Source organism: Denticeps clupeoides, chromosome 17 (assembly GCF_900700375.1).
Source record: "Denticeps clupeoides chromosome 17, fDenClu1.1, whole genome shotgun sequence".
Taxonomy (NCBI): domain Eukaryota; kingdom Metazoa; phylum Chordata; class Actinopteri; order Clupeiformes; family Denticipitidae; genus Denticeps; species Denticeps clupeoides.
Genome location: NC_041723.1, coordinates 11,244,539 through 11,256,707, shown reverse-complemented (window position 1 = coordinate 11,256,707; position 12,169 = coordinate 11,244,539). Strand labels below are relative to the sequence as shown.

General features: G+C 45.8%; 1 protein-coding gene across 1 annotated transcript in view; it reads left to right on the top strand.

The window, feature by feature from the left end:
• The first annotated feature begins 1,251 nt into the window (after nt 1–1,251).
• The window catches only part of galnt18a (UDP-N-acetyl-alpha-D-galactosamine:polypeptide N-acetylgalactosaminyltransferase 18a), a 48,297-nt gene continuing 37,379 nt past the window's right edge, over nt 1,252–12,169 (top strand). Inside the window, exon 1 of the mRNA XM_028957945.1 lies at nt 1,252–1,703. Coding sequence (XP_028813778.1) covers nt 1,463–1,703 — 241 coding nt within the window. The 5' untranslated portion in view covers nt 1,252–1,462. The remainder of the gene's footprint in view (nt 1,704–12,169) is intronic.

Here is a 12,169-nt window from a genome sequence, read left to right as displayed (position 1 = left end):
GACAGATTAAGCTGCTGAAGATCAAACATGCTGATAGAGATGTGGATTTCCCCCTCAGAACATAAAACAGTGACGCTATCTTAAACCATGAAAAATTGCATTGAAACCTACTATGTAAAGGCTGAAGTGAGTTTGAAGTGTATTTCTTGGTGCCGGTCCCAAGCCTGTAAATGAGGAGGGTTGCGGACAACCAGATGGGTTGATCCGCTGTGGCAACCCCTAACAGGAGCAGCTGAAGGAGGAAGAAGAAGAAGAACATCAATGTGCTTGCTCCAAGTTACACGACATGCAACTGAATGGCGGACTGTAGAAATGTTCTGAAGCCTTCTTGAGATCGGAAATCGTATGTTTATTTTTGGATCTTCTGGTAAGTGCCTGTGTAAGGTCCTGTGGGTGAAAATAAAAAAAAAGGCCAGTGGCACACAGGCCTAGAGGCAGACAAATCTATTTTGATAACTCAATACAGGAGACCTTTCGAGGAGCTTACAGATGAATGTATGCTGAATATACTACCCTCTTGTGGTCTCACATCACACAGCATGGCGGGCAAGAATGGAAGACCTGCAATCTTCTTTTCATCCCGTCGTAGTTATTAAGGTCATCGTGGGATTGAACGTGCGGGGACCAGCTCGTCCGTCATTTTCTTCAAACGTTACATACAAACGGAGAAATATATATACCGCATTTATTTAAAAACGTGCCATAATCGTGCTGCAGTGATTGAAGTATGATGTTATTTCAGACATAACGAGGAGGAGGCTTACAGGCGTGTTTGGCTGTATTTTGCAATAACACTGCACGTTTCAGCACTTTTTTTGCTTCGATTAAAACGGAAAATATTTAATACTTGATATGTTCTTGTTGGGTTTATATTATTATTGTGCATTTAAACACTTATCTTGGACAGTGTAGATAGATAGATAGATAGATAGATAGATAGATAGATAGATAGATAGATAGATAGATAGATAGATAGATAGATGGATGGATGGATGGATGGATGGATGGATGGATGGATGGATGGATGGATGGATAGATAGATGGATGGATGGATGGATGGATGGATGGATTGATTGATTGATTGATTGATTGATTGATGGATTGATTGATTGATTGATAGATTACTGCACTTTCCTCCATCACCGTTCGTACAGGTCGCCGACCGGACGCGCGCGCGCGCGCACCCTCCTCTCCGTGGACATGTAGCAGCGCGCACCCGCGCGCATCTCGCGTCTGCCGCGCCGCGCATGTCGCCCTGACGCTCGGACGACGGCCGGGGACCAGAAAGTCGCTTCGCAGTGAGGAGGCGCGCGCGCGCGTGCGTGCGTGCGTGCGCACGAGCGTGCGCGCGCCTCCCGCGCGCCCCCGCCTCCCTCTCGACCTTAAGTGTTCGGTCCGCGCCGAACGCGCCCGCCTGGATCGCGACGTGAACCTGTGGGCTGCGCGGCGACGGGATGCAGCGATGGCGTGCGCGAGGAGAACCAAAACTTTGGTGTCGACGTGCGTGATCCTCAGCGGCATGACCAACATCGTGTGTCTGCTGTACGTGGGGTGGATCACGAACTACGTGGCCAACGTCGGCGTCCGAGTCCCCGAAGCGGCTCCGGGGACGAAGTTTGAGGAGGACGGCGGCAAAGTGGACACGCTGCGGATTATCGAGAGGCTCGAGCGGCTTGAAAGTGTCGTCCAGCAGCACATACGAGGTACGAGAATAAATACGATGTCCTACCAGACACGAGCCTCTCGCAAAACGAGACTGGACAGGTTTTTTTTATTCGTTTTACGCTCCGAAGTTTTTATCGGGAGGTTTGGGGGCAAAGCGCCGCCGCTGGACCTTCTTCTGTTCAGTTCTGTTCGGTTCTGTTCCCTTTCTAATAAAGCCGCAATCATTCCGACTGGTCTAGTAGGGTAGTAGTGGGTAACACACTCGCCTATGGACCAGAAGACCCAGTTACTAACCCCACTTACTACCATTGTGTCCCTGAGCAGGACACTTAACCCTCAGTGTCTCCAGGGGGGGACTGTCCCCGTGAGTCCCTCTGGAGAAGGGCGTCTGATAAATGTAGTAAATGTAAAATGTATGGTGCTGGGTGTCTGTGCACAGTCTGTACCAGCTGCCCCATGTCGGAATTTCGCCTCGATCCCAGATATTTACTGCGTAGGTGCGGAATGGAAAAAAGCAGTTCTCCGACATCCCGTCACTGTAATTGTTAAAAAGACCAAGCGGCGTCTTAATGACAAAGGGGACCTTCATCTCAGCAGCACACAAGTAGTCTGAGGGACAAACTTGCACACGGTGTGAATATGACAAGACATCGTGTTCAGACGTAGACGGGCAAAAAAAAAAAAAAAGACATATTTTCAAAGACCGTTGCTTTGAAATATCCCAGAGATTGGTAAATTAATAACTTACGGGGTTTTCTGCACATATATTTACACATACCGCTTTGTTAAGCTGCGGTGGAGGCCTAGAGGTTAAGGGAGCGGCCCCGTAATCAGAAGGTTGCAGGTTCGAATCCCGAGCCGCCGAGGTGCCACCGAGCCAAAGCACCGTCCCCACACGCTGCTCCCTGGGCACCTGTCATGGCTGCCCACTGCTCGCCAAAAACAGGACACATTTCACAGTGTCACCGGATGCTGTGCTGCAGTGTTTCACTTCACTTTCACTTAATTGACTACAATGGCGGTGTGGGTAAGTCATAATAGACCATAAGTTGATCAGGAAAGGCAGTCCGAGTGGAAGACATTCCCACTGCAGTTCCGTATCGTCTTTTTATTGGTGATCATTCCAAAGCACTTTGGCTATTTGGTCTAATGCCGAGGTTCCTGGCGAGCTTCCTAATGGCAAGCTGGCCTTAATACACACCTTCACCAAAGTGCTGCTGAGCTCGGACCTCTCTTCCTCTTTACCTTCCCGAATCTCGCCCCCGTATTCGATGGGGAGCTCTCCTGCAGGAAGAGGTCCACGGTAGGGGTGCGTGTGGCCTCCGCTCAGTGCTTTTCCACACGGGACCCTCCCACTTTGCCTTCGTCTGGGGCATAATCCCTTTGAGCCTGCCTGTTCTTGACACGGGTTTCTGCACGAACTGTGGACAACAAAAGGTGGCTTTATGTGTTCATATTTGAAGAATGTGTGCATAAGGATGTAAGGAACTTGGTAAACAGCGTTTTTCTTCTGGTTACATTTCCACTCCCGGCTACACTGGGTGGTAGTAGCCTAGTGGGTAACACACTCGCCTATGAACCAGAAGACCCGGGTTCGAATCCCACTTACTACCATTGTGTCCCTGAGCAAGACACTTAACCCTAAGTTGCTCCAGGGGGGACTGTCCCTGTAACTACTGATTGTAAGTCGCACTGGATAAGGGCGTCTGATAAATGCCGTAAATGTAAATGTACGCTTGGTCCTCAGACGCATTCTTTCCATGAAAATGCCTCTTCAATATGAAGATATCCAATTGTCAAACCCTTTCACCCGAGAGGGGCCAAGTTCCCCTGCATCCATTAAAAAGGACTGCCTGGTGACACTGTCGTCTGCGGAGAGTGATACCACTGCTTATCGGGGATGAGTTGCGTTGTAGAATCGGGGCTCCAGGGAGCACAGCCATTTCCCATGATTCAGCAGCAGCGTGAGGCTGTCGCTCCCTTCACCCGGCCAGTCGCACTTAATTAAGTCTGATGGTTTGGTGCTGGTGGGGGTCAGGGGGGAGCCTCCGTAGTGGATAAGCAGTCCTGTGCTGCCCGTACTTTTTAACTCGCTTACACGTCTGTGTAACGAACCCTGTCTGTGACCTGCTTCTACAGTTTGCTTAATTAAGCATAATTAAACACTTGTATGTATCTTTCTATCTATATACAGTACAGGCCAAACGTTTGGACAATGACACCTTCTCATTCAGTGTGTTTTCTTTATTTTCATGACCATTTACGTTGGTAGATTCTCACTGAAGGCATCAAAACTATGAATGAACACATGTGGAGTTATGTACTTAACAAAAAAAGGTGAAATAACTGAAAACATGTTTTATATTCTAGTTTCTTTGCTCTGATTCCTGCTTTGCACACTCTTGGCATTCTCTCGATGAGCTTCAAGAGGTCGTCACCTGAAATGCTTTTCCAACAGTCTTGAAGGAGTTCCCAGAGGTGTTTAGCACTTGTTGGCCCCTTTGCCTTCACTCTGTGGTCCAGCTCACCCCAAACCATCTGGATTGGGTTCAGGTCCGGTGACTGTGGAGGCCAGGTCTCCACTTTTTGTTAAGTACATAACTCCACATGTGTTCATTCATAGTTTTGATGCCTTCAGTGAGAATCTACCAACGTAAATGGTCATGAAAATAAAGAAAACACATTTGAGAATGAGAAGGTGTGTCCAAACGTTCGGCCTGTACTGTGTGTGTGTGTGTGTGTGTGTGTGTGTGTGTTTTTTGATGCCATCTCTTGGCATATATAAGACTTTTTTCAGATATACCTAATATGATGCTGTCACAGCAGAGCAGGACAGGTACTGTTCAGATCATGACAGATACTTCAGGCTTCTGTACAAAACTGTTACTGAACAGCGAGGAAGGCGCAGTAAATATCGCGCGAGCTCTTCCGCTAATTAAATGTGCCGCACTACACTCGCCGCGGACGAGAGGTTCCCCGGGATCCATATTCATAAGGCGATAGGTGATTGTTGTGTGGAGAAGGAAGAGGCGAGGCGGGAGGGAGGGAGAAAGGCAGCTGGTCTGTTTTTTTTTTTTTTTGTTGCCTGTCTTTGGGGAGCGCGGTGCTGCATCAAGCAGAAATAACATTTTCATTCCATTTCCTCACACCCCACGAAAAAAAAAGGGGATCAGCAGGGTGTCTGAGTGCTATAACAATCTTATCGGGGTTTATTTGGTGGCGCTTATCATGTGTGGCGTGGCACAACTCATTTATTTCGGGTTTGGTTCATTATGTCGCTTTTGCCAGGCAATTAGAGCTGGGCATTTCCTCCTGTACCTTGCAGTCATTATTATTCAGGCTCGTTCTATTAAGGTTTTTTAAAGTCATTTACAGCCTCTTCTCTGTTCCTCAAGGTTGTTTTCATTCCACACAATAGGCAGAGGAACCATGTCTGCATCTGGCAACTTTACAAGAAATGCAAAAAGGGTCAAATTGATATACCGAGGGCACTTGCACGCCCCCAGACGTTTCACACACTTGGAGCACCGCGGTTTTCACTCGATGCCCTGACTGACGACCGGAATGTCTCATAAGCTGAGCACCCAGCCCCGTAATAATATTGCTGAGCAAACATTCCCCTCATATTTGCCGCTTTATTTTGAGGCATCAATCCGCACCTCCTGAAAAGAGATTATTATCCGGCTTGGCGATGTCCATCTGCGCCGTGTGCGACGGGAACGGCCGATCCGTAATCACGTCGGCATTAGGGCCGTGCTCCCCCCCTGCATTAATGAGAGTGAAAGATTATAAGTCACATGATGTCCCCTGGTCTGAAGGGGTGCCTAGACTTCTGCTCATTTGTGTCATATCAAAAGTAACACTAAAACTCGCTCTGAAGAGCTACTCATGAACGAATACGCTCAACGTCTGCTCTCTGGTGATATGTCCCACGGAAAAGCGCCCCATCAAACACCCTTAAACGTTTCCCCCCCAGACCCCCGGCAGTTGTACTGCTGACCTCCCCGCCCATCTGCTGTGATTAAACCGCAGCCCCACGCGGAGGTGCTGAACTCGGGGTCTGCAGCGGAGGAGCTGGAGAAATGATCTGCAGTGCGCCGCACAAACAGGCTGCGGTTCGGCCTCGGCCGGCTCCTGTTGATGGCCCAGCCAGTTATTGATTGGAGTTTTTTTTTTTTTTTTTTTTTTTTTTTACTTAAGTGGAAAAGGACAGATTGTGATTCAGAGCCAGGCCTTGGAAATCTTACAGCCGCCTGATTTTATTTACAGTGTAGCTGATCCCAGGCAACACAGTCGCTGTTCACGTGTGCTGCTTCGTCTTCATTTCTGGATGAACTAGTCGCTTTAAACATAAAGTGGTTTTCCATGAATGTTTTTTTCTTGTTTGGGGTATCATTCAAGATTTTTTTCATGTGGGTGTGAGCTGGTGAAAACTATATATGACTATATAATATGTATTAGATATTATATATTATAAATTTAAAAGTCTTAAAAGGCCTAACGTTAGACTGCTAGTATTTCAGTATCACAAAACAAATCATACTAGTTATTTTGATGCTTTAGAGAAAATTTTAAACATTTAACAACAGTCTGAAAGCAAAGCAAAATGCCACACTTCTGCCTGAAAGACAGAGTGGCACGTCTGACTGCTCCCCCTCACTTGCATCACTGTAATTCCTTGGTTGCTCGGATGAAACACGACTGTAATTGACTGGGGTTACCAAGGTTATTTTCTCTCTCGGGACGACCTTGTTTGCTTCAAGACTCCACAGCAGCAACTGACGCCTTTAACCTCTCTAGAACAGTCGCACTATGAGATGTAGGTTGATAGATGGGACTAATGGGTAGTGCCTCTGGTTTTGGGTACATACTGTATAACATAAACATTTTTAAAAATACATAATATTGGCAACATGAGGGGAGACTTTTACAGAGAATTCCATGTCTTATGTCACCTATATAATATCACATTTTAATGTCACATTATCAGCCATACACCATAACAGATATCACAAGTACTGATCCTTGTCATACTTAACTAAGAATTGGGTGTTAGTTTCCTAGTGGGTAACACACCCACCTATGAACCAGAAGACCACAAAGTCACAGATTCAAACCCCACTTACTACCATTGTAACCCTGAGTGTCTCCAGGTGGGACTGTCCCTGTAACTACTGATTGTAAGTCGCTCTGGATAAGGGGGTCTGATATATGCTGTAAATGTAAATTTAAGAAAGGTGTTCCTCGACTTCTATTCTCAATACGCAGTTGAGAATTTCAATCTGGCAACACTGAGCTCTAGACACCATCTCTTCCTTTCCTCCCGTGGTCTCTGTTACAGTCAACACAGCCAAACCAAACAGATAGATTATCAGCAGAGCTCGAATATTATCACACACTCACTAACATCCCCAAACAATGATGCATTGTTAATCTATATAAATGTATGAGGATTAATACTGGTTGCAAAAAAAATGTATTGCGAATTTTTGCGACTATTGCGTTTTTTTGGGGGGGGTGGGACAGCCTTTCAGTCAGCCAGTAATAAAGGTTCCTGCCACAGCCCTGGACTCACTTCGATTGTAAGGTCACCCCAAAATCCTTCACCCTCACTGACCCTCCATGGATCAGGTTCCCTATAAACTATAACTATAGCAAACTAAACTATAGCAAGCAAACGTCAGATGCTGACATCACAACAACCCTTTGCGAGGCAATTTTATATATTTTGGTGCAATAATAATAATAATAAATTATTTAATCTAAATATTAATTTGTGAAGAATTTATTACCAATTTTGGTTTTTTTTTGCCATTGCCATCGAGAAGACAATAAGAAGTCTATTATCTTTGTTCTGCCCGTATATGAACATCACAGCGCCGCTGACCCGAGATGCTTCCTTGTAACCCGACTCCATGTTAGCAGGATGCCCTCAGGCGTTCTTCTCAAATGTCGGGCTGTTGCACACTGGCAGCCGGATAGTTTGGCATGTCGGAGCTCGATAGAGCTGTGTGATTGTGCCGTGGAACTACGACACAAGTGCTCAAATGTTCTCCGGTTTATCTGCTCGCGCTTAGGCAGCAAAATGCAAATTCGGGGTCAAAGGCTACGATGCAGATTGCGTTTGAAAATACCTGGTGGCGAACAATATGAGGGCTGGAGATGGATTAATCCTACGCTGCGAGCCAAATGTCCGCTCCAGAGACGGTCCACAGATGTGACTGGCATATTCATTACAGCGACCGGAGCTCAGGGGAGTGCAAAGTGCCAGTTTTTTTACTTCACCTCAGCGTGCGGCTCCCGAAAAACAGAGTGGTTCTGTCGTGCCGCAGAGAGCTACTGCCTGTATCGTCTCCCCCCCCCCCGTCTGATGTGCCGTTAATGAAGTGAGACAGCCCCAGCGGGCCGGGACAGCAGGCACGTAGCGACACTTACCCACTTACGGAGCGTCTCACCGCCACCCTCGCGATTAACCCAGTAAAGGTTCTCCACCTGGATGATGGTTGAGTGGGATGACTGAACGTTCCACATTCCATTTGCCCAATGGGGAAGAAAGGAAGAAAAGACTTTGACTCCGACGCTCAGAGCCCCCATCAAAGGCCGGGAGGCACAGCTCCAGAGATGAAGCGATGTAAGATGTACCAAGCCATAATTATCTCCTTTTCTGTGGGATTATGCGGCGAATATTGTGATTGGAGGCAATGGGATGTAACTCTTGATTAATTAATCAAACAGGGAAGACGTGTGCGTTGTAATGAATAACCGGGGTGGGGACGGGAGAGCCCCTCTCATCTTGTGCGCTCATCAGGAAGACTGGCAGTGGATTCATGCTGCATACACGCTGCCCCTTTCGATTCCATTACCTTTAGTCTGCACGCTATTACCATGACCTCCCTTCGACTATTCATTAGCAGTGTGTGTGTTTGACAGGAAAAGAAAGCAGAGCAACCCCCGAATTACCACATATCTGCTAATTGCACTAACAAGCCAGAACTCATGAATATGCAGCACCGCTCTCGCCTTTTAACGCCACATAGCTGTCTCTAACGCAACCTCGCCAGAATATTCCTGTTCCTGGAGTAGAGATTAGGGATGGCCATTAGTAATCTCAGAAAGACCTTACAAACAACAATGGCATTTTACACTCTGGAAACATTACATACTCTACATAATGTACAACTTGACACTCTTAATGAATTTAGGTTTAATTTATAGAGGGCAAAATATGTATTTGATTTTTCAAGTCTTCCCACTTTCAAAGAAGGTAGAGACCTGTAATTGTCATCTTTGGGACACCTCAGTTGCATTTAGATTTTTAAATAGTTATTTTACATTGTATTACATGAAATAAGTATTTGATCACATACCAACCAGCAATCAGACTCCTACCGCTCCACTATGGGCAAGAACGAAGATCTGTCTAAGAACACCTGGGACAAAACTGTAGACCTACACAAGGCTGGGACGGCCTACAGGACAATAGGCAACTGTTGGTGCAATTATTAGAAAATGGAAGAAACTCTAGATGACTGTCAATCTTCCTCGGACTGGGGCTCTGTGCAAGATCCCGCCTTGTGGAGTGTGGTAAGAATGGTGAGGGATCAGCCCAGAACTATATGGGAGGACCTGGTCAGTGACCTGAAGAGAGCTGGGACCACAGTCACAAAGGTTACCATTAGTAACACACTATGCTGTCATGGACTAAAATTCTGTAGTGTGTGCAAGGTCCCCCTGCTCAAGCCAGCACGTGTCCAGCTACGTCTGAAGTTCGCCAAAGACCAATTATTTGGGTCAGTGGTGGCCTAGCAGGTAAGGAAGTGGACCCGAAATCGGAAGGCTGCCGCCAATCCTGGGTCACCAAAGCGCCACTGAGCAAAGCACTGTCCCCACATGCTGCTCCCTGGGTGCCTTTCATGGCTGCCCACTGCTCCCTCAGGGGACAGGTTAAAAGCAGAGGACACATTTCATTGTGTGTGCCGTGTGCTGTGCTGCAGTGTTTCACAATGACAGTCACTTCACTTTCACTTTCATCTGAATGATCCAGAGGAGGCATGGGAGAAGATCATGTGGTCAGATGAGACTAAAGCAACATTTTTGGTATGAACTGTGTTTGAAGAACACCATCAAAACTGCTTTGTGGTTGTTTTTCTGCCAAGGGATCAGACTGACTGCATTAAGGAGAGGATGGAGGGGCCATGTATTCCTCAGTAAAAGCACTGAAGATGTGACGTAGCTGCGTCTTCCTGCATGGCTCCATAAAAAGCATTTTAAGGTCCTGGAGTGGCCTAGCCAGTCTCCAGACCTGAGCCCAATAGATAATCTGTGGAGGACCTGAAACTCTGTGTTGCCTAGTGACATTTTTCTATGGCATCAAATACTTATTACATGCAATAAAATACAAGTCGTAGCTTGTAATCGCTTAGATTGTTTCACATTTTTTGGCATTTTATTTAAATGAGTTTAGGGTTGGAACTATTTGAAATCTATCAACGCTGCTTCCTGTACTGAAAGCCTGCCAGCATCTACATGCACTGGCATGTCAATAACATGTTCCTTTTCTAAAACCACTTATCTAGCACCTTCAAATAGGAGACTTCAGTGTCTTAATCCACAAAATGCATAATTATGGCCATATATATTCTACCTTTAAAAAAAACACACATCTACGTTATCTATCTATAGATAATGTTGAACTTGTTTCCTTGTTGTCCCCCCTAAGTCTGAAATTGGATGTTTATCCTGTTCTTGACAGGTTTTTAGTGTACAGCTGAATAGAATAGCTCCTCTTTCTATGTCTGTAGGAGTGGTAGAAATGAGACAAAAAAAAACCCAACATCCCAGGTGTATTATTAATGCGTTGATGCTCATTTTTGCATGTAACACTTTAAAAATCTCAAATGTCAGCAAAATGATTTCACCCTATAGCGCTGCATGTGTTAAATGCGGCTGACTGTATCGGTGAAGCACTTCCTCGTCTTCCAGACTGATGGCAGGAGCCATAACGGGGCCCTTAGAACAACAGACCGCCTTGGCAGTGCCTGCAGCTGACAGCCGCCTGGCATTTTACACCCAAAGTCATAAACAGTAAAAATAAATCTAAAGTAATGCCAAAAGTCATAAATAACTCCACGAAATGACAGAGCATAGATCTAGAGAGATGCGCATGCTTCCCAACAGATTCCCGGTGTGCTCACACAGCCTGTTCCGGCCTGCTGGGTGAGGCAGAGGGGAGCGGACATAATCGTGGAAGACCAGTGCATAATTGACTTTGCCTGCTTCATTAATGCCCATTTTAAGGGCAACCTTTTCAGTGGAGCATCGCAATATCCGTTTTAGCTCCACAGCATCCTTGCTGCTCCTGCTAAAAGTTAGTGAGAATTCTGAGATCTTACTGAGAGCAGATTTTATTAGGCCCAGTTTGGGGGGCTTGCGTGAAGGTTGATGTTAAGGAATGGTGAAATTTCACATGCTCATGTTGTCTAGTTTTGCTGACTAATTGTGTGTTCTGTTTCTCATTTGGTGCCATTATTTTATATTGATTCAGAACCACCCAACCTGGCAACAGATCCTGTCTGTTCCCTCCTCCCCTGTTTACCTCCAGTTTCCTTCATAAATAATAAATGTTGTTCACATTGTCACCTGACATCATAATTGTAATTGTTATAGTCATCTTGGGACCACTACGCCACGGTAATAAGGGGATGAAGAGCTGTGACAGGGTCACTGGGTTGATATTTGAATTTATTATCCATTACTGTACAAGCATCGCAGTTTAATTCTGGTACATTGCAGCATGACCTTGCAATGTACCAGAAGATGAATGCATGGCTCAAATTTATTTCTTTATATATGTAATGCTATGAAGTGTGCTAAATCAGCTCCATTTTAACACTCCATTTTATACTACAGGTATAAGAAGCACACTCTGCAGCAACTGCACATTGCTGGAGGGCATTGAGGCTCGTGGGGTGACCATGAAATCTAAATACTGCCTCTCCCTACCGTCAGTGAAAGTAGACGGAGGCACTAGTGTCCCTAGTAATGGCTCTGTGGCGTCAAATTGTCACGCCTCCCTGGTAGAGATAGGCGTGACTGGAGATATTATGTTTTTTTTTGGGTTGTCTGTCTGCATGTCCCAGGTCTAGAACGCTGTCTGGCAAATTCTTCAAATATGACACACACATCTGTACACTCGAACTCGTGGATTAAACAATGTGATTTTGGTATTTAGGGCCACTGATTGCGGTCTACATTAATACATAGATACTAGATCCCAAAGGTGCATTTTGGATTTTATATTGTGAGGGGAAGGACCCCTGAAGCGCAATGGATTAAATTCAATCATAATTTGCAATTTCCATCGAAACATAAAAACACTTCTCTTTAAATCTGCATTAAAAAACTTTTCTACGTGGCTCTAAACTGCACGATGTTTTCACTTGCCTACCACACCACAATAACCTGATGAGCAGGATCACATGTGGTGTGGAAGTGAAAACCTGAA